Genomic DNA, 25,830 nt, shown 5'->3' with positions numbered 1-25,830 from the left:
GGTCAATGTCTGCACCCACTACCAGGGAGAGGCAAGCAACTGGGTTTCAACATGGCACAGGAAGCTCCTTTTCCTGGAAAGTGTCATCTTTCACGCTGTCGCGATGGAGACCAAAGCCACTTATTCATTTGTTTAACTCGGTGGAGACTTATTTGGGGCAGTGGGTCCAGCTGTTGTCCTGCTTTGAGCCCCAGCACATACACAGAGCTTTGGCTTACTACCAGTGTTTGTAAGAGAACTATGTAGCTTCTGCGCTCTAGCAGCAGTTCTGCTGATCTGTGCCAAACACTTGGGCTGAGAATGCAAAGAGTATGAATCATAAAATTACACAGAGTCAGATCCTTCATGTTAAACTAATTTTGCAGGAAAACACACCAGTGTCAATCTTCGAAAATTCTAAAGTCATGGGAATTAAAAAAAGGTTTTCTCAACAGCAAACAACATACTAGCCATTGACTGAATCGATGCTGTTCTGTTGACATGCTGAAATATACAAACAGTTCAGTTTTATTTATTCTTAGTGCTCCCAAGATACAAACAAATCAGCAGACCACAACACTTCTTGAGGACAGGTTCAGAAAGAAGTCAAAGGTTGCATCATTGTTGTATAAATGTCAGAATTAAAAAGCAAAATCAATGTTTATTTACTATTGCTATCTGGGGAAAACAGCACATTCTGATCAGGAATGGCCATTTGCAAGGGGGAAACCAACCAAAACAAACGAAACAAAACAATACAACATATATACACTACCAGTCAAAAGTTTTTAAAGATTTTTAATGTTTTTTAAAGAAGTGTCTTCTGCTCACCAAGCCTGCATTTATTTGATCCAACATCAAAAGCAAAAGCAGTAATGTTGTGAATTATTTTTTACTATTTAAAATAACTGCTTTCTATTTGAAAATATTTTACAATTTTACAATTTTAAAGCTAAATTTTCAGCATCAGTACTCCAGGCTTCAGTGACACATGATCCTTTAGAAATCATTCTAACATGCTGATTTTCTGTTCAAGAAACATTTTTTTATTATTATTATTAATATTTAAAACAGTTGAGTAATTTTTTTTTAGGATTCTTTGATAAATAGAAAGATTAAAAGCTTCAGTATTTCTGGGGGGAAAGAAATTATAGAAATTCATATTTTTATTTAGAGAGGATGCTTTAAATTAATCAAAAGTGATGAGAAAGACATTTATAATGTTACGAAATACTTCAATTTAGATAAATGCTGTTCTTCTTTACTTTCTATTCATCAAAAAACTAGAAAAAATTCTGCATTTTTCAACTAATCTTAAAAAAATTCTAATAATAAATGTTTTTTTTAGAGCAGCAAATCAGAACATTAGAATGATTTCTAAATGATCATGTGACTGGAGTAATGGTACTAAAAATTCAGCTCAGAAATCACAGAAAACAGTTATTCTAAATAGTAAATAGTAAAAATATTTCACAATTTTACTGTTTTTGCTGTACTTTGGATCAAATAAATGCAGGCTTAATGAGCAGAAGAGACTTCTTTAAAAAAATCTTGACTGGTAGTGTTGTATTTAAGAAATATATGTAATATATATTCATATTTTAATATAATATAAATCATATATAAATATGAAGGTCCTCTGAGGTAGTGTTTACTACAATAACTAAGACGCAAAATGGTGTTAAAATAAAAATAAAATAAAACAGAAGCATAGTGTGATGCAAGACATAAAAGTAGCATCGGATTTAGTTAACCAGATGAATGGAGAATATTAGGAATATCTGACTATTTGTGTAATAAATTATCATTCCAAGTATTATCCGTCGTCCAAATGCCAGCCCTATCATTATTCCGCTTTAGTCAGAACCCAGTTGAAATACGAGTTCATTTTCTTTATTTGAAGAGGCTGATGAGTCTTCGCTCACTGGGTTGTGTGAAATCTCATCAGAACTTCATGAAAGGAGAAAGTGTCTTTGGGTCTTTATGCTGTAAGAACTGAGGCTGACGTACACAAAAGCAATCAGGCCCTTAATTCCCCAAAATGCACTGTTCAATCGATTTGCACTGGCGTCATGTCTCCTTCTCACTTATCATCTCAAGAGCCAAACTAACCGTGCACTTCTGTGCTTCGCAGCCTCTGTGTGGATAAATCAAAGAGAAACGAAGCTGTCGAACTCAAAAAGTAGTTATGGATGAGTCTGTGATTTTTCAGCTGTAAAGCAACTAAACTTTATATTCTAGATTTAAGTCAGTTATTTAAACTAGAATAATGTATGTCAATACAAAGCACCAAATACTTGTGTTTAACTTTCATTCCATCACACTCATAAAACTTGAAAATGATTTAATTTAAAAGCCTAGTAAAATCTCAATCACATTGATGTCGCTGTCTGGTGCCACATAAAACGATGACAATAACCAGCTATATAAACTTTGCAGCGGCAGCAATATTTTCTGCCGCATAGATTGTCTTTATCTGACAGCTTTTGGCCTGCGGATCTGCAGTTCTGTGATAAAGCATTTTGTAAAGGGCTGAACTCCACAATGCATGTTTCAACGGATCTGCAGACAAGTTCTGATGTATAACCACCTCCACGAGACTCCCAAACAACCTGTACACACAACCGGCTCCTTAGGCAACTACAAAAATGTCCTCAAAAGGAGTTCATCACTGAAAATACAGCGGAAGAGGAATAACTAAGCATTATTTGTGGCAGGGAAATCAATCACTGAGTTGGTTCTCCAAGAACAAAGTGCATCATGTTAGAGTATAATGAAGTTCTGGGGTCCCAGTGGCCCCAACAGACTTCTAACTGGGAGTAGACCACATAAGGTCAATGATGGAGAGGTTGCAGGTGTCTCCGGGCTCTGGCACACTTTCTAAATCTCAAGGGATGGCTGGATTTACGGAATGATCCAGATATTAAAGAGCTATTTTTTTCATGGAATGCATTTCGCATGCAAAAAGGATTCACAGTTTGTGTCAAATACTGTGGATAACAAAGGTTTTGCTAATTAAACAATGTACCACAAAAACATTTAATACTGTGGATTAAACATGAATTAACTAAGGATTAACTGTGACTGTAAATCCGAATAATCTATTAATAAAAAATGTAAAACATTTCCTCTAGACATGGGCAAAGTGTCTGTGGCATTTTCCCACAATGCTTTCCCAAACTAGCTTTGATACTGGTTTCGATATGACCGTCTAAGGAGCTCTGAAGCTTTTTTGGAGTTTTTTGGGGAAACCATGCAGCAGCAGGGGATTTGACTGTGAGCTGCAGTGGTTTTAATCATTGATTAACATGAGCGAGCAGCATGCTGTGGAGAGTTCAAAAAACCTCTCGCTCTGCGCTTGTGTGACTCAGAGAAGGTGAACCGATAAAACACAAAAGAGAATATCATTAAAGTGGATTATTCCGATTCCACGCTATTCAATCTCGTTCTTAAGGCTCTCTTTGATTTCTGCTTTTTCCTTTGAGATAATGTGATCAATTCAAAGGAATGTTTCATCACGCACTTTCTTTTTCATTGCTTATATTTTACATTTTATCCTTAGGAGCACAAGTTCACAGCAAATACAGAAGCTGTGCGCTACACGTCCCACGCATATATGAGAAGCATCCTCGGGGGGGTTTGTGTTACAGTTAGTGTAAATCTTTTTGAGGATATTACATGCTTTAAAACCAGTGGGAAATCTGGCTTTAGATGTTACAGGTCAGTCTGTAAGATCTTTTGAATGAGGCTCTTGTTTGTTGTAGCAAAAAAAAAGATTAAAAAAAATTATTTTCTTAAAGGAATATTCTGGGTTCAGTGCAAGTTTAACTCAGTTGACAGCATGTGTGGCATAATTTTGACTACAGCAATAAATAAATAAATATACATACACAACCATTCTTTCTGGTCCTCGAATCTGATTGGCTGAGAGGTGTGCGATATTCTAGTGATATCGGAACTTTAAACGTTTTACAGTTTGTATCACTCCACTTGAGATATTTCTCACAGCGAATACTGTGATGGACACCCAAATCCACTATAAATTTATAAATAATACTGTTTCTGTGTCACGGAATGTAGTTTTAAAAGTTTTTTAGGTGAGAATGTACTTTAGACTTAAAATACACATATATATATATAAATTAGTGGTGGGCCGTTATCGGCGTTAACGTGCTGCGTTAACGTGAGACTCTTATCGTGCGATAAAAAAAATATCGCCGTTAATCTATTCTCAAATTTGGGTTGGGAGCTGGGTCTAAACTACGCAAGCTATGATGACTTTCACCTTGATAGTTTAACGCGGATGTATACCGAAGACTATAGAATATGGTCGCGCGTTTATGTCTCCTCCGCCAAAACACAGACGGGGTCGCGTCGTCCTCCATTCATAAAAACCGAATCTACTATAGCGCGAAATGCCACGTAAATTCGTAGTTTTTTGGATTCATAAATCAAATGTTGGTCTGTCACTTAATTCAAATCGCGATATGGACTAGTGTAAACTGTGAAAACTGAAATGCAAAAAGACCGTTTTAATATGAATCCGGTATGTTCCGTTTGCCTAGCTGTATGTATGAATGATGGAGACGCGCTTTTACTACACGCATACTGAAACACACGTGACGCTCCCGGTAATTTTTGGCATTTGCATCTCACATGAACAGATAAACTCAATCTCCAAAACTGCAGTGAGTGTCACTTCTACCGTTTCATTTGAGAAAACTAGCATCATATCATACTACGGTATACACACAGAAACTTCACGGCAACCTGTCAAAATAAAAGTACGGTGTAACATGTAAAAGCTGGAAACGTAGGGGAAACACTGGCTACCATAGATATATATACGTAGATGTATATTTTTATCACACTGTACAACAATAATACTGTTTTTTTTTTTTTTATTACAGTAAGGGCTAAATTTAGGGTTGGGTAGGTGTTGACGTTAAAAAACACAATCTAATAGGTAGAAAAAATAATTTCATTGTTAGTTAGTTAGTAAACAGTACATCTTATTGAACATAATTTATTTTCATCAACAAATTATTATAGAACAGCTTTATGAGCTTTATGATCCATTCTCAAAGACTTACTTTTAGTCATTATTTGGGTAGCACACATATTCTGAATGCCTTCAGCAGAATTCAAATTAGCCATTTTAATCTAGATTAATCTAGATTAATTCCAAGATTTAATCTAGATTAATCTAGATTAAAAAAATTAATCTATGCCCACCCCTAATATAAATACATATATATTTAGACTTATATACACCCACACAAAACAGTTCTTTCTGGTCCTTGAATCTGATTGGCTGAGAGGAGTGTAATATTCTAGTGATATCGGAACTCCAAACACTTATGGTATTTCTAATGGTGCATTCACACCAGACGCGATTTACGTGAATAAATCGCGCTATTCACGCATAGTTGGACGCTTGAACATTTTGAGTTTACTCGCTTCATTCGCGCGTGAAATTCACTTCACAACAGACGCGAATTCGCGTCATGGGAAGGGCTTCTGTCACTCGTCAGCGGGAAAGTAGTTAGCGAATAAGCTCAATTTGCTGGCTTTAACTAGCTTGTAGTCTCAATATGTACATATACATAGCTCAAATTAAGTAAAGAATGTTTTTTACAACTTACCAGATTGTCCGACCTCCTCACTCACTTTCTTCCAAGCAAGATCCTTTTTATTCCTGTTTCTATAAAAGTACTAAGATGTATCGTACAGCTCCGAGTATCCACATACATTTTGTCCTCCATTGTTGTTTCGGATTTCTGCCTCTGTCACTACTAGAGCAAGCTCCTGATTGGTTAACACGGTGCAAATTTTCGCCAAAGTTCAGATTTTTCAACTTGTGCGAATCACGCGTTACGAAACGTTCTATTCGCGCCGCAGGGAGGTCTATCGCGTCTTTGCATTGACTTAACATGTAAATCACTTGCGCTTAACGCGCCATTCGCTTCTGGTGTGAACGCACCATTACAGCGAGTGTTATGGTGGATGCACAAATCCACTATATTTATAGATTGAACGGTTTTATTTTCACGGAATGTAGTTTTAAGAATTTTTTTTAGGCGAGAATATATTTGTTTAGACTTCAAATACATATATACACACACGTTCTTTCTGGTTCTTGAATCTGATTTGGCTGAGAGGAGTGCGATATTCTAGTGATATCAGAACTCACTATCACTACGCTTTCGGTATTTCTCACAGTGAGTGTCATGGTAGACTTCCAAATCCACTATAATTTTATAAATAATACTGTTTTTGTGTCACAAAATGTAATTTTAAAGAGTTTTTTTTAGGTGAGAATGTACTTTATGTACTTGCATATGCACATAACAGTTTTTTCTGGTCCTCGATTCTGATTGGTTGAGAGGAGTACTGAGAGGATACTCTAGTGATATCAGAACTCCACTTGTGGTATTTCTCACAGCGAGTGTTGTGGCAGATGCCCAAATCCACTATAATTTTAGAAATTATACTGTTTTTTTCTGGTCTTAAAATCTGATTGGCTGAGAGAATTTGCCTCTGACCCTGATGTCTCTTTAGTGGTTACACATGAGATATAATTCATTTCAGGTAAATCTAATGGCCAGTCTTTGGTCTCATTAAACTATTATTTGTTTCAGAGCAAAATCTCATCACGTTATGTTTTATGTAAATTTAATGCTGTATATCAGAGCCTTTGTACTTTTGACTGAATAGATAATTTTGCCTTTCAAGTAAATGTATCTTTGAATTAAGGATGTTTAATTAGTAAAAAAAAAAAATTAAGAGTTCATCTACAGAGACACACTTATGTGCTACGCAAAGATGAATGGTCTTCATGGCGTACTGTTTAATAGATTGCACATTCTATAAGCAGGGCAGCTATTGGCATGTATGCGTCCCTGCAGACCGATAACTGGCTTTCTAGCCAGTCGTTCAAGTCGGATGATTATGAATATAATTCACAGGCAAAGAACGTGATTCCGTGGGCTGCTGCGGGAGACCACAGAGGTTGGTGCCTTGATGCTAAGGGCCACTCTTCATCTGATGGATCACGCTGCTAATGCCTCTTAGGCTGAGAACCAAATTACAGAAGCACAAATCACGGCTCTCGTTTGTGGCTTGAGAGGAGAGCAGAGGTCGAGAGAGGCAGAGAGCGATACTCTTATCCCGCTTTGATAGCAGTGAATCCAGCCACGCAGCCTCTCTGACCTTCTGTCAATCACAGAGCTGCTCTGCATGTAAAAACACAAAATGCATTTGAAAGGTTAATTTAATTAACATTTCACATTATGCTAAGCACCAGCTTTTGTTGTATTTTGGATGTTGGTATCCCCACTGGGCTTATTTGCAAGCTTAAGGCTTAAATTAAATCAAAATGGCCAATTCCTATTTTACTGTGGAATACTGCAGTACTTATTAATAATGAATTATCTGAGCACATCATTATTATTTTTTTTAAATCTCACGTGCCCTCATAATCTTCATCAAAATCTCATGCAATGACATCTAATTTTTTCTCAGATGACGTGTAGACTGGTGCGAGGGTAGGACAACCTGTCAATCTCGATCACAGCAACAGCAAACAACAACAATTAAATGATCCAATTAACTGGACAAAATAAAGTCCCGCCCTACATTTTTTTCTTGTTCGGATATACTTTCATTTCATGCTGATTTTAACCAGCAAGACTTCCTTGTAGAAATCAACAGATCATTTTTGGTCTCAAAACAATTTGTACAAGATATGAATATATATTGAAATATCTGATAAAAATCTGATTATGTAAATTGTATACATTTTTTCATATGATCAAAGTTGTATATCACAATTATCACAGTCTCATACAAATATTATTTTTCTTAATAATATGTTTTCAGCTGAATTTTTCATCATTTTTAAAAATCAAAAAATATAAAAATATTAATAAATAATTTACACAGGATGCATTTATCACATATGTGACCCTGTACCACAAAACCAATACATTGAATGGGTCAAAAAAAATTTTTTTTTTTTTTTTTTTTTATGCCAAAAATCATTAGGATATCATGTTCCATTAAGATATTTTGTACATTTCCTACTGTAAATAAATCAAAATTTCATTTTTGATTAGTAATGTGCATTGCTAAGAACTTTAATTAGATCATTTTCTCCCTCAGATTCCAGATTGTCAAATAGTTGTAACTCAGCCAAATATTGTCCTATCCTAACAAACCATACATCAATGAAAAGTTTATTTATTGTTTATTTTTATATGCTATTTAAATCTCAATTAAAAAAATACCCTTATGACTGGTTTTTGTGGTCCAGGGTCACATATCATAATTTATCTCTTCATAAACTAAGCCTTTATGTGCAGGTTTCATAATTTCATAAGCAAATGCCAGCAAATTAAATGACTTCACTGGTAAATTAAAAAACGTTTTATTTTTTTTAATTAATATCAAGCCGTATGGTATGAAGATTTTGCAATCTCATACAAATATTTATTTTTATATTTTTATTCTTAATTATATATGTTTTTACCAGATTTTTTCATCATTTTTAGTAGTCAAAAATATATATATATATTAATAAATAATTTACACAGGATGTATTAATCATATATCATAATTTATCCCTTCATAAACTGAGCATTTATGTGCAGGTTTCATAATTTCCTAAGCAAATGCCAGCAAATTAATAAAACATATATCAATATTAATAAATAATTTACACAGGATGTATTCTCATATCATAACTTCTCAAGGCAGATATATCGGTCAACCACTATTGTAGTCTAATGACTATCAAAAAGCCAAAATAAAACACAAATAACAATAATCGGTTCTTTATTAGTTAAAATCCACTAAAACATAAAAATCATCATAAAAACAACAATAATAACCATATCCACGAAGCTCTATTTCTTTAGTAGCAGTCTTTCCCAAAAGATCATGCTGACTAAGTTTTTCTGGTAAACAGCAAGGCAGCAACACTACCACTAGCCCTCACCTTTTACTTCATATTTACAACTGAAACACAACTATTTATTTATTATTATAGAACTGAATACACATACACAACTTTAAGTTGTTTCACAATATCTCACCATGTCCTCAGCACTAGTTTGTACATTTGTTCTTTTCAGGAACTTTGTTTTACAGCCCTTTCTTGTGTCTCTGTCTCCCTAGTTCTCCTCATTTGTGAGTTGTTTTGAATAAGAGCATCTGCTAAATGAATAAATGTAAATGGAATTGTAAACAGTGAGCCAAGCCATAACTGCAAAACACTGTCTCTGAAGAAAAGCCTGTCAGAAACGCTAAATATCAGCTCGATTTGGATTTGGATTGGATTGTTACTTGGAACAACTGCCAAAAATGCTAAATGAGCCAGTTACTAATACATCAAGCAAAATGCATAATTCTAAGACAGTTTTATTAATCCGGATGAAATATTTGCGTAGTCCACATAAAACCCCAGTGTGACCCAAATATGCTGCCCCATATAGGCGAAGAAAATCAACCTCAGCATTTCTCTTAAAACTTACACAAGAGCTTATATCAAAAATAGCACCCACGTCAAAAGACATTTCCAAATCAGTGCTGTGATAGAAGTATTATTAAATGTAGGAGGTGTGGGCTGCTATACTACGATAAAGCTACTTGTGCCAGCACCGAAATACATGCATGAAAACGCATTACAAGTCTCACGCTATGCAGCGAGATTGTGGGTGACACTTGTGTGCCTTTTGTCGAGAAAATTGTGTGTAGCACACTTTTCAGATGGATAGATGATTTCAAGCACATGCATTGTGTGGCATCTGTGCGGAATCATATTAAATTTTGCATGTATGATGGCGAAAAGCGAGGAAACCTTCTGTGTGCGTGTTTCCAGTCCTCTGTGTAGGGATATCTGAGGGTAACAGCTGTGCTGAATTAATTGCTCTGTGTTTAAATTGCAAGCAAGTTCAGCCTGCCCATGCCAACTGGAGATAGTGGTAATTGATTCACACTTTCATTAAGGACAGATTAGGCCATGCCAGTGGATGGGGACCAAGTGCCTGTCCAAAACTCACACACACACACACACACACACACACACACACACACACATGTTTGTTTTTGTGAATTGTGGGGACATTCCATAGACGTAATGGTTTTTATACTGTACAAACGATATTTGCTATCACCCTACACCTTCCCTACACCTAAACCTAGCCCTCACAGGAGACTGTGCATATCTTTACATTCTCAAAAAAACGTATTCTGTATGATTTATAAGCCTTTTGAAAAGTGGGGACATGGGCAATGTCCTCATAAGTCACCCTCTCCTTGTAATACCTATGTCATACCCATGTTATTACACCAATTTGTGTCCTGATATGTCACAAAAACAAACACACACACACACACACACACACACACACACACACACACACACACACACACACACACACACACACACGTTGGGTTTACATGTTTTATGGGGACATTCCATAGGCGTAATGGTTTTTATACTGTACAAACCGTACTTTCTATCGCCCTACACCTAAACCTAGCCCTCACAGGAGATTGTGCACACTTTTACTTCATCAAAAAAACTCATTGTGCATGATTTATAAGCCTGTTTCCTCATGGGGACCTGAGAAATGTCCCCACAAGGTCAAAATCTACTGGTATTCCTATCCTTGTGGGGACATTTGGTCCCCACAACGTGATGAATACCAGGTACACACACACACACACACACACACACACACACACACACACACACACACACACACACACACACACACACACACACACACACACACACACACACACACACACATAAACACTCAACGTGATGTTCCCAAAACACTCCTGTTAATCTGCTTTGGAACACTTTTAAAAATAATAATAATAATAAGGAAGAGAACAAATTGTTGAATAAAGTTGTTATTTTTGTTTTCTCTGTGCACAAAAAGTATTCTCATAGCTTTGTAAAATTAAGGTTGAACCACTGATGTCACATGGACTATTTTAACAATGTCATGACTACCTTTCTGTGCCTTGATAGTTATGTTGCTGTCTATGCAGGGTCAGAAAGCTCTCGGATTTCATCAAAAATATCTTAATTTGTGTTCTGAAGATGAACAAAGATTGTATGTGTTTGACTTTAGACTTGTTGGCGATAAATAATTCAAAGTAGGAGGAAACAAATGTTCCTTCATCTTTCGCAATACAAAATAGCATTTCAGAACATTTCCCGAAAACTCCCCCAATTTTTTTTGCAGCTTGGCAAATAAACAGCTTGTTCTGAACTTTGCGATCTCAGCAAGATATTATATATTTACATATAACCGCACACATTTACATGCCAATGATGCCTAATTTTGTTTGGAAACTTGGCCTGCCGGCAACGGTGAAGTAATAAGGGCTTGAATTCAAACATTCAAAACTCTGTTACTTTGTTGTTTTTGTTCACCTCCCACTCAAGCATATGCTTTCCTGTGATACAGATATAAAACCACTTTGTTATGTCATTTAGCTTGACAGCAGCAAATCCTGTTGGACAGTTGTCTCCGACTGCACCATTTTTTTTTTTTTCCCAGGACGTATCATTTGCTCTGTTACGTAACACAAACACACTTAAGTGAAGTGTCTCACTTCAAAATCCCTGTGGACTTGGCTGGGGTGACGAAATGCAACATATTGTAGTAGCTGTCAGCGTGGGCACTCCAGACAGGGTTTTGGCAGCATAAAACTTGTCCGTGAGCTGTAGTGTGAACTTGTAGTTTGTACTTTGGGGTGGGAGAGAAGGGCAGAGCTTGACAGAACCATCTGGCAGCAGGGGCTCCAAGGGTCAAACTCATTATCTTCATCTATTTGGAGTGTAACCACTGGCACCAAGTAGATCAATGAGCCGCAGAGGTTATGCCAAGCCCTGTTGGTGCCGGTGGCACAGTATTCTCAAAATACCATTGGACTACGAGCGTACACAAAATCGCTCGCAGGTGCATCTGTATGTCCACTTGTAAATAATGAAATAAACCCAGATGCACCTGGATGAAATGTATTGTGCAGATAAACCTCAACTGTAGTATCTAATGTAAATACAAAGAAAATAAACAAAAAAAATATATATATTGTAATTAAATCACAAGAATGAGTTAGTCTAGCCTGTTTTCTGTTTAGTGAATGAGTATTGTAGAATGCCTCCCATTCAATAAATTGCGATAAGCTTTGTGCTTTGTTACTTTTGATATGAAACAAAGTCTTAGAATTCAAATTCTGTCCATTTCATTACAGTATTCAAACAATCAAGCCATTTTGATGCTGTTTATTGTGGAGTGACGGATCGCTGTAGCACCTCAGTTCAAGAGAAGCAGCAGCGTGAACAGCTTGTTAACTGATCATCTATTTCGCTTTAATACTAGTTATAGCAGGAAATAAACACGAATGAATGTTCGAAGATACACTGCCAGTCAAAAGTTTTTGAACAGTAAGATTTTGTATGTTTTTTAAAGTCTCTTCTGCTCATCAAGCCTACATTTATGTAAAATGTTGAAATATTTTTACTATTTAAAATAACTGTTAACTATTTGAATATATTTTAAAATGTATTTATTCCTGTGATCAAACCTACATTTTCAGCATCATTATTCCAGTCTTCAGTGTCACATGATCCTTCAGAAATCATTCTAATTAGCTGTTTAAGGAACATTTTTGTTATTTTTATTATTATCAATATTTAAAACAGTTGAGTAATTTTTTTCAGGATTCTTTGATGAACAGAAAGATCCAAAGATCAGCATTAATCTGAAATAAAAAAAATTGGGGGGGAAAGAAATTACAGAAATTATTATTTTTATTTAGCAAGGATGCTTTAAATTAATCAAAAGTGATGATAAATACATTTATAATGTTGCAAAAGATTTCAGTTTCGGATAAATGCTGTTCTTCTGAACTTCCTATTCATCAAAGAAACCTGAAAAAATTCTACTCAACTGCAGCAAATCAAAATATTGGAATGATTTCTGAAGGATCATGTGACTGGAGTAATAATGCTAAAAATTCAGCTTTGAAATCACAGGAATAAATTACATTTTAAAACATATACAAAAAGAAAAGCTAAAATTGTTTCAAAATTGTACTGTTTTTGCTGTACTTTGGATCAAATAAATGCAGGCTTGGTGAGTAAAAGAGACTTCTTTACTTTAAAACATTAAAAATCTTACTGTTCAAAAACTTCTGACTGGTAGTGTATGTTAAAAGAAAGAGTACAAATTTGTATCCTGTCCCATGTAATCGCTCAATCAGTGTTTCAACCGCGGAAAGACGTCAATATAACAGCTTGTAAACAATGTCACATAACCTCACATTTACCTCAGAAAAACATATTCTGTGACCATAAACTTGTTAGACAGCTAGAAAAATGAGCTCTAGAAAGGAGCATTTCTCAAAATAGCCTATATGCACCATAGTACCAGCTGACTCTCATGTATTTTAAAGTGTTAGTTGAAAATGTGCCAAGTACTGTACCTGATATATCAAAAATAATCAATATAGAATCGAAATTAAATTGAATTGCAAGGTTGTGAATTGAATCGTGAAATTTGTATCAACACCCAGCTCTAGTAAATACTGTTATTTATAACTGTATGCAATATAAATCTCCCCTCTAAAGGCCCTACATAACACACAAATACATAAATAAGTTGTCCAACCATGTTGTCCAGTCCTACCATAGATACAAAAACCACACACAAACACAACAATTGTGTACACCAGCACGACTGAAACCATTCTTAACAACAGACCAGCACCAAATGTCCTTGTCTAATGTTAGCTGATCTCAAAGAGCAACAGTGGAAGTGTCCCAAGGCAAGGTTAAGGAAGAACACAATAACAACATTCAATCATTCAGTCCAAAACAATACTATCCTTCCTTTTAAACGTTCAAAGGCACAAGCTGCACTGTCATACCACTGAGATCAAACACTTAAATTCCAAAGAATCAAACGAGCGTTTCAGGAAGCGAATTCACAATAAACCAAGCATTCAAAAGTACACAGCTGAGCAGCTTCAGATGAAAACTGACTTCATCAGACGCCTCACACATGAATCACCTACATAATTATCTTCATGGGAGTGAATTCACAGCATGTGCACTGTGACATCGTAACGTTAAGTAAACTACTGTATGCGTGATTCACATTCCTCCTCTTTTGCCCATGGCAACTATTAAAGTGCCTAAATATGATCCATAAATTCCTGCTCGGTCTGTTGTTAGACTTTGAATAAGGAGTGTAAAGATCAGTCTCACAGTGTTGATTTAGCGGGGTGTGGAGAAGACGCAGGGATTATTGCTAGCCACTATAGACGAACAAACACCGGCTGATTCAGGATCAGCTTTAATGCTTTTGTGAGTAAACCAATGAGAGGATTGTAAAGATTTTAAAATGTCACAAAGGACTGAAACAAGAGATTAACAACAAGCCTGAGAAATGCCAGTGAAATATTTCCACTTTTACAATAAAATGAAAATTCTGTCATTAATTACTCACCCTCATGTCGTTCCAAACCCATAAGACCTTTGTTCATCTTCATAACACAAATTAAGATATTTTAGATGACAGCAACATGTCTCAAAGGCTGACATGGTGGAGACAAAGTTGTTATTTTTGTTTTCTTTGTGCACAAAAAGTATTTGTCATAAAATTACAGTTGAACCAGTGATGTCACGTCGACTATTTTATCGATGTCCTTACTACCTTTCTTGGCCCTGAATGTGTTAGTTGAGTTGCTGTCAATTAAGGATCAGAAAGCTCTCATATTTCATCAAACAAATCTTAATTTGTGTTCTGGAGATGAACAAAGGTCTCACAGGTTTGAAGCGACATGAGGGTAAGTAATTAATGACACATTTTTTTTCTAGGTGAACTATCCCTTTAAAAAAATTGAAATTTTATATGTTTTCTTATAACACAGTTCCCCAAAACATTTCACTCGATCACTCTGATCATTTTCATATATTCAAAGCAGATTATTGTGACAGATTATTGGTCAGATAATATGATCTCACAAACAACATATGTGTCACTAACGTAATTACAGCTGATTACTGGCTATAAGCCACACGTCACACTGGTAAATCATAGTATGACTCAAGATTACATGATATTAAAGACAAGTACATGCCTTGAATGTGCTTGACTCATCAAATAGTCTAAACATTGGTCATCCATTATATACTAAAGATTAAAACAGCAGTATGGGATATAGGTCAGTATTTCCCAACCTTTTTAGACTTATTCGTCCCTTAAGCAAATCCACTTTTTAATTTATATTACAGCCTATTGGATTTTTGTCAAAATGAAACTAAACACTTATTTATTTTTTCTCAATCACAATTTCTCTCTATACAACAGGTTTAACAAAGCAAAATCGTTCACAAGAAACTCAATAGTATACAGTAGGTCAGCCAATTTACTACATGTGTCCCAACACCTGCCGGCACACGTGAATTGTACAGATTTACATCCCTGGTCAGCTGTTTATGTGATTCAGAGGTTTGTTATGGCTGTAGTTTCCATCTTGAGCTCACGTACGCACACAAACACTCACCTGGTCTGCCCTCCTCTTTTTCAGACCTCATGCCCCCCACAGTGCCGGCTCCGGCAGGCTCCACTGTCAGCACCGGTGCTTCTTCTCATAGCAAGAAAACTCAACTAAATCTCCCGCACACACAGACACAGGCACAGGTACACTGTTCACTCCTACCACTGCCTGCGCGCTCCTCCCTGACAGGTTATTACTAAGGAGGTGTTCCCGAGTGACTATAAACAAGTTTGAGCCGCCTTCCTCTGAGTCTGTATACCTGTTCTGGGAGTTTCTCTTGTTCCCCTCCCCCTCTACACCCTTCCTACCTGTTCCCGCTCTCTGTTACACACACACACACACACACACACACACATGAACACACACACCTCCCGGCCTAAAGGTGCAGGGAGTTCAACAGGGAAATGGCACTGCTTTTCCCAGCCGTGTTTGAACAGGCGCATTCATAGGACAGGGGGAGGAGACAAATAGCGTTCCTGATCAGGTGAGAGGGCAGGTGAGTCTCTCATCAGAGGCCCTGCAGCGCCATCTAATGCTGGAAATGAGAGACAGACTTGCTTAAACCTGTTTTAATTTTATTTTTGCATGGAACACAAAATGAGAACGGTTTATGCTGCTCTCTGTCATTTAATTAAAGTTAATAAGGACTAAGGCTGTTGAGCACCAAAAAGTATTTAAACAAACCATAAAAGTAGTCTGCACGACTTAAATTCTGCTCTTTTTTACATACTATCATATGGTACACGAGTAGTTTTATTATGCTTTTTTTTGTCATTTGTGTTATTAATTTACTTAAAATCAGCTAAATATTACAATAAATGGTAACACTTTACAGTAAGGTTTTATTCATTCATGCTAGTTATTGTATTTATTACATTTATTACATTTATTTGGCCAGTTTCACAGACAGGGTTTACACTAAGCCAGTATTAGGCCATAGTTCAATTAGGACATTTAAGTCATTTTTATAAACATGCTTAGAAAAAAAACATTACTGGTGTGCATCTTGAGACAAAACAAAGGCACTGATATATTTTAAAATCAATCAGTGCAATTTTATTTCAGTTGAAACAGCTCAGATTTACATTTTAGTCTAGGACTAGGCTTAAGCCTTGTCTGTGAAACCGGGGGATTATGTATTGATTAATCTTTGTTCATTTTAGTTAATGACAATACGGTCGTTTATTGTTAGTTCATGTTAATTCACAGTGCATTAACTACTAACTACTGTTACTAAGCTCAACTTTTGTTTTTAATAATGGATTAGTAAATGTTAAAATTAACATTACCTAAGATTAATAGGTAATTAATAGAAGTACTGTTCATTCTTAACTACTGTTAACTAATGAAACTTATTGTAAAGTGTTACCCAATTAACAAAAGTACAACATAAGTAAAACTACAAAATAAAATGTAGATGGCTTTTATGATCCTTTCACAATTGTTTGTAATTTTCATTATCATACAAAATTAGCAAAAACATATCTACTAATTAACCTATTATTAATAAAACTGATATAAAAGGAAAGTTTGTACAATTTTTTTTTACACAGAACTGTGACATAGTATGCAAAGAGTTTTATGCTTTTTTTGTCACTTTGGTGTTATTCACTTATTCAAAATCAGCTAAATATTACAATTAACAAAAGTATACAACGTAAGTTAAAAAAACTACTTTTATGATCCTTTTTTTCTCAACTTTCATTGTCATACAAAATTATCTAAAATTGTATCTATTAATTAACATATTATTAACCTGTTTGATTTTTAAAATTTTGTTACTATCATATAGTATACAAGTAGTTTTATTATCTTCCCCCCCCCCCCTTTTGGTGTTACTCACTTATTCAAAATTAGCTAAATATTACAATTAATCAAAGTACAACATAAGTAAAAACTATATATATATGTATATAAATATATAAATATATATATATATACAACTTTTGTTCTTTTCATTGTCATACAACATTAGCTAACATGTATCTATAAATGAACCTATTTTTAATAAAACTGACATAAAATTAGTCCATACAACTTGAATTTTGCTCTCTTTTTTATACAAATCTATCATACAGTATGCAAGTAAATTTATTATGCTTTTTTTGTCATTTTGGTGTTCAAAAGTACTTTTATGATCCTTTGGTACTTCTTTTTTAATTTTCATTGTCAAACAAAATTAGCTAAACATGTATCTATTAACTGACCGTAGGACTTGAATTTTACTCTCTATTTTACACAAAACTATCACATAGTATGCAAGTAGTTTTATGCTTTTCTTGTCACTTGGTGTTATTCACTTATTCAAAATGAGCTAAATATTACAATTAACAAAAGTACAACATAAGTAAAAACTACAAAACTAAACTACCTTTATGATCCTTTTTGGTACTTTAATATTCATTGTCATACAAAATTAGCTAAAAATGTATCTATGAATGAACCTATTATTAATAAAACTGACATAAAAGTAGTCTGTACGACTTGAATTTTGCTAAATTTACACAAAACTATCATATCGTATATACAAGTAGTTTTATTATGCATTTTTTTGTCTTTTTGGTGTTATTCATTTAGGCTACGTTCACACAGTCAGTTTCTGTTTGAACAATTAACAAACCTATTAATAGATTAAACTGCTATAAGAGTTACAAACTAAAAAAAAAGTCATATAAACTATTTTTATGATGATTTTTTGTTCATTTTATATCCATCTTTCTCCCTCCACATCCCATAATTCTTTGCAGCAGAATCCGCTCAGGGATCTGTGGGATGTATTGTCAGATAAAGGGCTACATGAGTGTCCTCTTTCCCATGAATCTAATGGAGCCACCGGCAGATAGGGGCCCACTCTCTGTCACAGTGCACCGGCTTCAACCTAGAGCGAGTGGCAGTCTCAAACACAGCCAGGCAGGAGGACTCAAGGGCTCTCAGGGTCTTAACACTGACTCATCTTTCCTTTTATCACTCTCTCCTAAAGACCAGGATGCTGGTGCTGAGTTCAGAGTGCCTGCTGAGAAAAAAATGACCAGTTCGTACACAAACAACTCAGTGTGATACTTTGAAGCATATGCTGTTTATGTAATGACTGAGTGAGCGCCTTAACATCAGTCAGGATGGGCCCAAGAGCTCTTGTGTGTTGATTAAATGTACATGTGTCCATCAGAGAAAGCTCAACTGGAGAGTATTTGTTGAGTTGTTGTTTTCTGAGGGGTGCTGCACATAAGTGAGCTTGTATGGGCACATGAGGCTGAAAGTATTGAATTTAGTACATTAAAGCATCTCTAATACGGCTGCCTGCTTCCTTTTATTTCTCAACTGCATAGATACAGTTGCCTGGCAGACCGAGCGTTATCTTTCAGAACAATTTAAGGCTCGGCTGGGAATAATGAAGTACTGACAGCAAGCACAACATCAATAATGCTTTTCACGCGGGGTGAAACGAACAACACAAAAGAATAGAATAGAAACGGAAAAATAGAGAATAAAAACAGAAGCGAAAGAAGGAGGAAGAGAAAGAATGAGATAGAACGGAACAATCCTGTGACAGCATCATCGCAAAGTGATGGCATCTGAAAATTCTGTGATATGTTGACATATACCATAGTACTGATGGTAAAATACAGTCAAATGAGACATACACAAAATCTAAAATGGCTGGGCAGCAGGCAGCGTCATCAGCCAATTACCTCAAAATGACAAAAAATGGGCAGATTATTTAGCGGGGCCAGCATATCACTACAAACAATACAGTATTACTACAGTACATGTTTAATAGCAATAGCTTAGTAATAGCAAATGACTTTCTGTTAGTCAGAATAGATTAGAATAGAATAGAATATGACAATAATGATTGAATTTAACAGAAAAGAACAGAACAAAAATCAAATAAGAAATTATCAGAACAAAACATAACAGAAATAAATTATGTAATAAACACAGCCAAATAAAACATAATAATAAATGAATAATGGAGTAGAAAAGAACAAAAATCATGTCAGAATAGAATAGAATAGGACAAAAATAACTGAGTTAAACACAAAAGAACAGAACAAAGTCAAATCAGAAATTAACAAAACAGAATACAACATAATAAATGAATAATAGAACAGAAAAAAAAATCAAGTCAGAATAGAATAGAAAAGAATAGAACAGGATAAAAATATTTCAATTAAACAGAAAAGAACAGAACAAAAAAATAACAAAACAGAATACAACATAAATGAATAATAGAACAGAAAAAAAACAAAAATCAAGTCAGAATAGAATAGAATAGAAATGAACAGGATAAAAATATTTGAATTAAACAGAAAAGAACAGAAAAATAATCAAAACAGAAAAAAACATAATAAATGAATAATGGAACAGAAAAAAACATAAATCAAGTCAGAATAGGATAGAATAGAATAGAATAAAAATTAACAGGAATAAAATATATGAATTAAACAGAAAAGAACAGAACAGAAGTCAAATCAGAAATTAACAAAACAGAATAAAACAAATGAATAATGGAACAGAAAAAAACAAGTCAGAATAGGATAGAATAGAATAGAATAGAAATTAACAGGATAAAAAATATTTTAATTAAACAGAAAAGAACAGAACAAAAATCTAACCAGAAATTAACAGAACAAAACAGAATAGAAAGAACAGCAGAACATAAATGATCAGATTCAGAACATAATAAAACATCATAATAATGAAATAATGTAACAGAGAAGAACAAGTCAAAATAGAATAGAATAGAATAGAATGAACAAGAAACAATAATCAAATTGAATCAAATAAGAAATAAACTGAACAGAACATAGTAAAGCAAAATAGAAATTAGCATAGAATAGAAAAAATAATTGAATTGAAAAATAACAGAAAAGAACAAAACAAAAATCCAATCAGAAATTAACAGAACAAAACAGAATAGAAAGAACAGCAGACCAGAAATGATAAGAACAGAATAAAACATATAATAATTGAATAATGAAACAGAAAAGAACAAAAATCAAGTCTGAACAGAACAAAACAAAACACCAGAACAAAAACAGAAAAGAACAAGGAACAGAACATAACAGTAATGAACACAGAGCTGAACATGAACAGAATAAAACAAGAGAACAAAAGAACAGAAGAAATGAACAGAACGAAACAGAATGCAAACTAAAAGAACAGAAAGAAACAGAACAGAAATGAACAGCAGAACAGAACAACAAAACAGAAATGAACATGAAAGAGAGCATAATAGAGCCAAACAGACTGCACAAACTAATACAAATTAGTATGCATATTAGCCTGTGTATACTAATATAAAGCACATGCTAACGCATACTGCGGGTGCTGTCAATGCATTAGCATGCAGTGTTCGCCATCAGCCTGAGTGAAGTCGAAAATCATTCCCTGTACTGGTTAAAATGAAGACCCTCTATCATCCTACGAGGGTAGTTTGGCTTCTTTGTGATGTTGGCTTTGATAAAGACATAAAGATTATGATTTAGGAGGACAGCACTCCCGAGGAAAGGCAATAGAGAGTAACAGGCGTCATTATGTGGGGAAAATAGGATGTCTAGAATAAGACTTAGAGATTCTGTTCAATTCCCAGCTTGATCAATACACTTCATAATGACGCCTCCCCGCAGCGGGTGACATTATACGAATCAGACAAAGCTTTTTTGTTTTCTTGGAAGATGACTCTCTCGCAATTTGTAGAAGTGCATTTCTTGAGTCGCATACACTTTGCTCCAACACATAAGCGGGAGAAAAACGCTGAAAATCCACAGGACAATGGCTTTGTTTTATTTGCCTTTCAGCATCGTGATGAATTACCCGAGCTTGTGGAAAATGACTACTAAGTGCTTATGTATATTTAGAGATCCTACCTTTGTCGAGTGAAGAATCTGGAGTTCCGAACTCCATCAAGCTGGACATGCCCGTCTGGAAAGTGAGATCAGATACCACCGCTTTCTGCCGGTGGTGGACCAAAGGATCTGCAAGATAGAAACACAAAAGATTTGATCGTTACGCTTCTTCAAGCTTTTTCGTTTCATCAGGTCCAAGCTAACAGAGAGGTTTGACATTTTCGCCTTTGTAAGTGGTCGAATGTGTGGCAAAGTGCAGGCCTCCTACGAAAAAAGGCGTGCGGAGTGTGTCGCCGCGTCTCTGGCTCGTGACTCACCGAGCATCTCGCAGCTATTACTGCTCATCTGTAATTAACTCTGAAACAGTGACATGCACCACGCAAAAGCGCCACATCCACTGAATGGCTTTTAAAGACAAATAATCACCCTCTGTCCGCGGCCCACGCCGTAGCCGTAATCAATGTGCATTGAAAGTGACAGGTAGCAATTTCATGTACAGTGCAAGGAACAACACACTGAATCATGATTTTCCCTGGGATCTGAAAGGGGAGAGGAAAGCTAACAATGTTCGTTTGATGAGGACGAGGGAGCGCTGAGATTTACAACCACCATCAATCATCTTCCTCCGCGCTGCTGGAACGTAGTACGGTTCTCTGAAGCCACGAGGGATTTCCGTCTACCCGCGAAAACGGAACAAGGACGGCGTACCGATCTTTCAGCAGACTGTATCATAAATAAATGGCTCTTTTGTCACATCACGCACCTTGCATCACCTGACGCCGACATGGAGTGTGCCGGTATGTCACTTCCGTGAGGAATTGTGTGCATTGTGTGTCAATTACCACAAGCTTTGACAGGAGATATGAAATGGTGCTTGTCATTTTCCACATCATTATGTCAGACAGCGTTCATCCTTCGCCGTTCCCTTTAACGGATACCATCTCAGCACTGCCTGTTCTTTCTTCCCCTCCCTCCTGTGGCTCAGGCTTCACGGCCGGCTGCACACCTGAACTGATGCTGCTAATTGAAGTCTCTTCAAGTGGCCTTTTCCACTCTAGCTCTGTATCTGCTTCTGTTACCTGCTTACACTTACACAGCACCTAATGTGACTTATTCTGTTCTCGGACGTGTTACACTGCAAATCCCTTTTTTTCCCCCTCATGCCACAGTGCGTTTACTAGCTATAGCTGGGCTCTTTAAACTTCTTTTACAGACACCCAGCGTATATGGGGACGACAGATTACATACATAAAGTATTATATTAATGTATATATTTGCAAAAATTAACAGAACACAACAAAACAGAAATTAAAGGGATAGTTCCAGTTTCAGTGTAATTCAATGTAATCCAAGAGTTTTCTGACCCTGCATAGACAGCAATGCAACTAACACATTCAAGGCCCAGAAAGGTAGTAAGGACATTGTTAAAATAGTCCATGTGGTTCAGCCTTAATTTTATGAAGCTACGAGATTACTTTTTGTGTGCAAAGAAAACAAAATAGCGACTTTATTCAACAATTTCTTTGTCAGTATCACCACACACATTCATTGTGGTTCTCTCAATTACGGTTGAACCACAGATGTCACATTGACTATTTTAACAATGTCCTTAATACCTTTCTGCGCCTTTAACCAGTGTTAATTTCATTAACGAAAAATTTTCGCCAACATAATTTAGACGATAACGAAACAAAAACTAATTTTGAATGACAAAACTATGATCAAAACCTATTGACATTTTCGTCAACAAATAAAAACAAGACAAAAATGTTATGGCGGGACAATTTGGGAAGAGATTTATTCAGAGCGAATTTCCTGCGTGATTAGATCATAAAATGTTCAAAACTGTCAATATCTGGGAGTAAGAGAACAGACATATGGATGAATTTGATAAGGTAAAAGAAAACTCAATTCGGTTTGAGCTTTCTGAGCAGGCACACCGAAGCAGTGCCTCTCACAAAGTGCATGAGTACTCTTTTGTGTCACGTGAATGGAGAAATACACACAAAATTATGTTTAATTGTCAGTTTTGAAGAGTTTTCACGTAAACACACTTGGTTGCGTCTGATCGTAAGCAGTTGGGAGAATATTAGACATGTATCAGTACATTGCATCCATGCTTTCAGTTTTAAAGGAACAGCAGCCGACTTTAGTTGCTATTGTCTGTGGCACTGATGTTAATCAAGCAACAAAAGTAAGACAGAAAATTACTCACTGCTCTTGACTGAATAACTTAAATAGCCCTAATAAAGATGAATCTAAAAGTATTTACATAAAAAATATGTCTGCTTGAAAGAATGAAGAATGGGGTAATCAAGTTGTTATAAAGAATGCATAATTAGCTTATATATCCATTGTTTCTTTTATTGTAAACAAGTCCATGTTCTTGTTTCTTTATGAGAAGTGGTTTCATTTAATTTTAATATAAAGGCATGTTATGTGTCACAGAAGTTAAATCTGTGTTTATCATGATAAAACTCTTATCAAACCTATACAATGAGTTTGGTCAGTTTAGAGAAATGTTTAATAAATGTTTAAACACTGTAACTAAACCCATTAGATTTTAGCCGACTAAATCTACTGTGTATTTATTAAAAAAAATCTTATGATATTTAGTCGACTAAAAACTAAAACTAAAACAAATTAGATGACTACAATACGACTAAAACTAAATGGCATTTTAGATAAAAGACTATGACTAAGCCTACTTCAAAATTTGCTGTCAAAATTAACACTGCCTTGAACGTTTCTGTTGCGTTGCTGTCTATGCAGGGTCAGAAAGCTCTTAGATTTCATCGAAAATATATTTTGTGTTTCGAAGATGAACAAAGGTCTTACGGGTTTGGAAAGACATGAGGGTAAGTCATTAATGACAGAATTGTCATTTTTGAGTGAACTAACCCTGTGAGTACAGAGAACAACAAAACAGAACTGAAAAAAACAAAACAACAAAAATACCACAAAACTAGTTTAAAAGTAAAAAATGAATAAAACAGACTTGAAAAGTCATGGACTCATTGTCCTAAAAATGTGGGAACCCTGCAGCCAAGAGGGGTCCATAAAGCCCGGCTTAGTCAATAATATCCCTGTTGTGTCATGGCATCACTTTCAGCAGTGGGTCAATGGTGATGAATGACTGAAATCACATTTCTGTTTTTTCTGTCTGCCCAGTTCTGCAGATGCTTTTGGTTTCAAGGTATTGACTGAAAGCCTTCATTATGGATCGAAAGTGCCCTGTATCTAAGAGGGCCCTTCACAAATCTGTGCTCTGCCAGGTTACTAATGGCATGACAAAGCCAGTTGAAACATTTAATGCATATTAATGACATTGAAATAGGCGGTTTGTTGAAAAACTTCATTTACTGAAGTTACGAAATCAAATAATGGTATTTGTGCATAAGTTATTGCACATAATACGATGCAGCTGTAAAGTGCAGCACATTATACAAGGCTTAATTCTTTTTGGTGCACAGAGGCTGGTATATAAATTGAGAGAATGAACCAATCATTACCATAATGGCCACCTGTTTAAGTAGAAAGTTAAGACAAAACTGGGCAATGGTGCATTGAGAGATTTGCTAACCTCTAACGTAATGCTCTTCTATTAGTATATAATACATCTCTGTATTAAATGAACTGCTTTATGGAACTGTTGTCAGACTAAATTACACCGTGCTTGTTCATCGAGTAATATTATAGATCTTTCTTTCAGTCTCACTGAAAGTTTGGAAAATTACTTCTAACTTTAAAAAGGTCCCTGGACATAGAAACTGTCAAATATTTTTTTAAAATAAATAAACCAAAGATTTGAAAGGTTTGTAGGAGGTTGCACTCAAAGATATTTCTCTTTGGCATTGACCTATAAGCACAACCCAAAATGTTTGATTTCTTGCACATCAAACAAAGCGTGGCGTCTACCCTGATTAAAGTCTTACTTATTTCCTCAGTTTCGCCTGAGGACTGACTCATTTGAGAGATTTTTAATGCATCTATTGGAGGCACTTTGCCCCCAACCCTGCTGAGATAGTTCATTTTTTGAAATATTTCTGTCGCTAAGACCAAATAAAAGGACTATTTAGAAAGAGGCTTTATAGAGTTCATTTTTCCCGTTTATACCGCCAAAGTGCCATCCTCACGTTGCCTTTGGGCAATTTAGAGAGTCATTATCATTAAACTTTCACACATTCCAGACATTTCTGAATATCAAGACTGCTTACCCCAGCTATAATTCTGTTTGAATACACGATCATTAGGCTAAAAACTATTTTTCTGCCCTTTGCTTTCACATTAGTGGCACGAAAGCAGACAAACATAACAAACATATCAGCTAAAGTGAAATAATATAGTCTGGAGTGGTCAGATGATCCTGTGCAGCAGTATGCTGGCCTCCAACGTACTAGATATAAACCTTATA

At 35.5% G+C, this 25,830-nt stretch overlaps 1 protein-coding gene across 5 annotated transcripts in view; it reads right to left on the bottom strand.

Moving 5' to 3' along the window:
- The window catches only part of kaznb (kazrin, periplakin interacting protein b), a 213,759-nt gene that overhangs the window by 25,781 nt on the left and 162,148 nt on the right, over positions 1-25,830 (bottom strand). For 4 of the 5 annotated variants that reach the window (XR_012340797.1, XM_073825721.1, XM_073825723.1 and 1 more), the window contains exon 4: positions 21,438-21,545. Coding sequence is in view for 4 of the 5 variants with exons in the window: in XM_073825721.1 (XP_073681822.1) it covers positions 21,438-21,545 (108 nt within the window). In the remaining variant the exon portion in view is untranslated. Of the gene's footprint in view, positions 1-15,573; positions 15,713-21,437; positions 21,546-25,830 lie in introns of those variants that run through there. The other variant, XM_073825722.1, reaches the window with a different exon arrangement.

This window comes from Garra rufa, chromosome 20 (assembly GCF_049309525.1).
Source record: "Garra rufa chromosome 20, GarRuf1.0, whole genome shotgun sequence".
NCBI classification, from domain to species: domain Eukaryota; kingdom Metazoa; phylum Chordata; class Actinopteri; order Cypriniformes; family Cyprinidae; genus Garra; species Garra rufa.
This window is presented reverse-complemented; position numbering and strand designations above follow the sequence as displayed.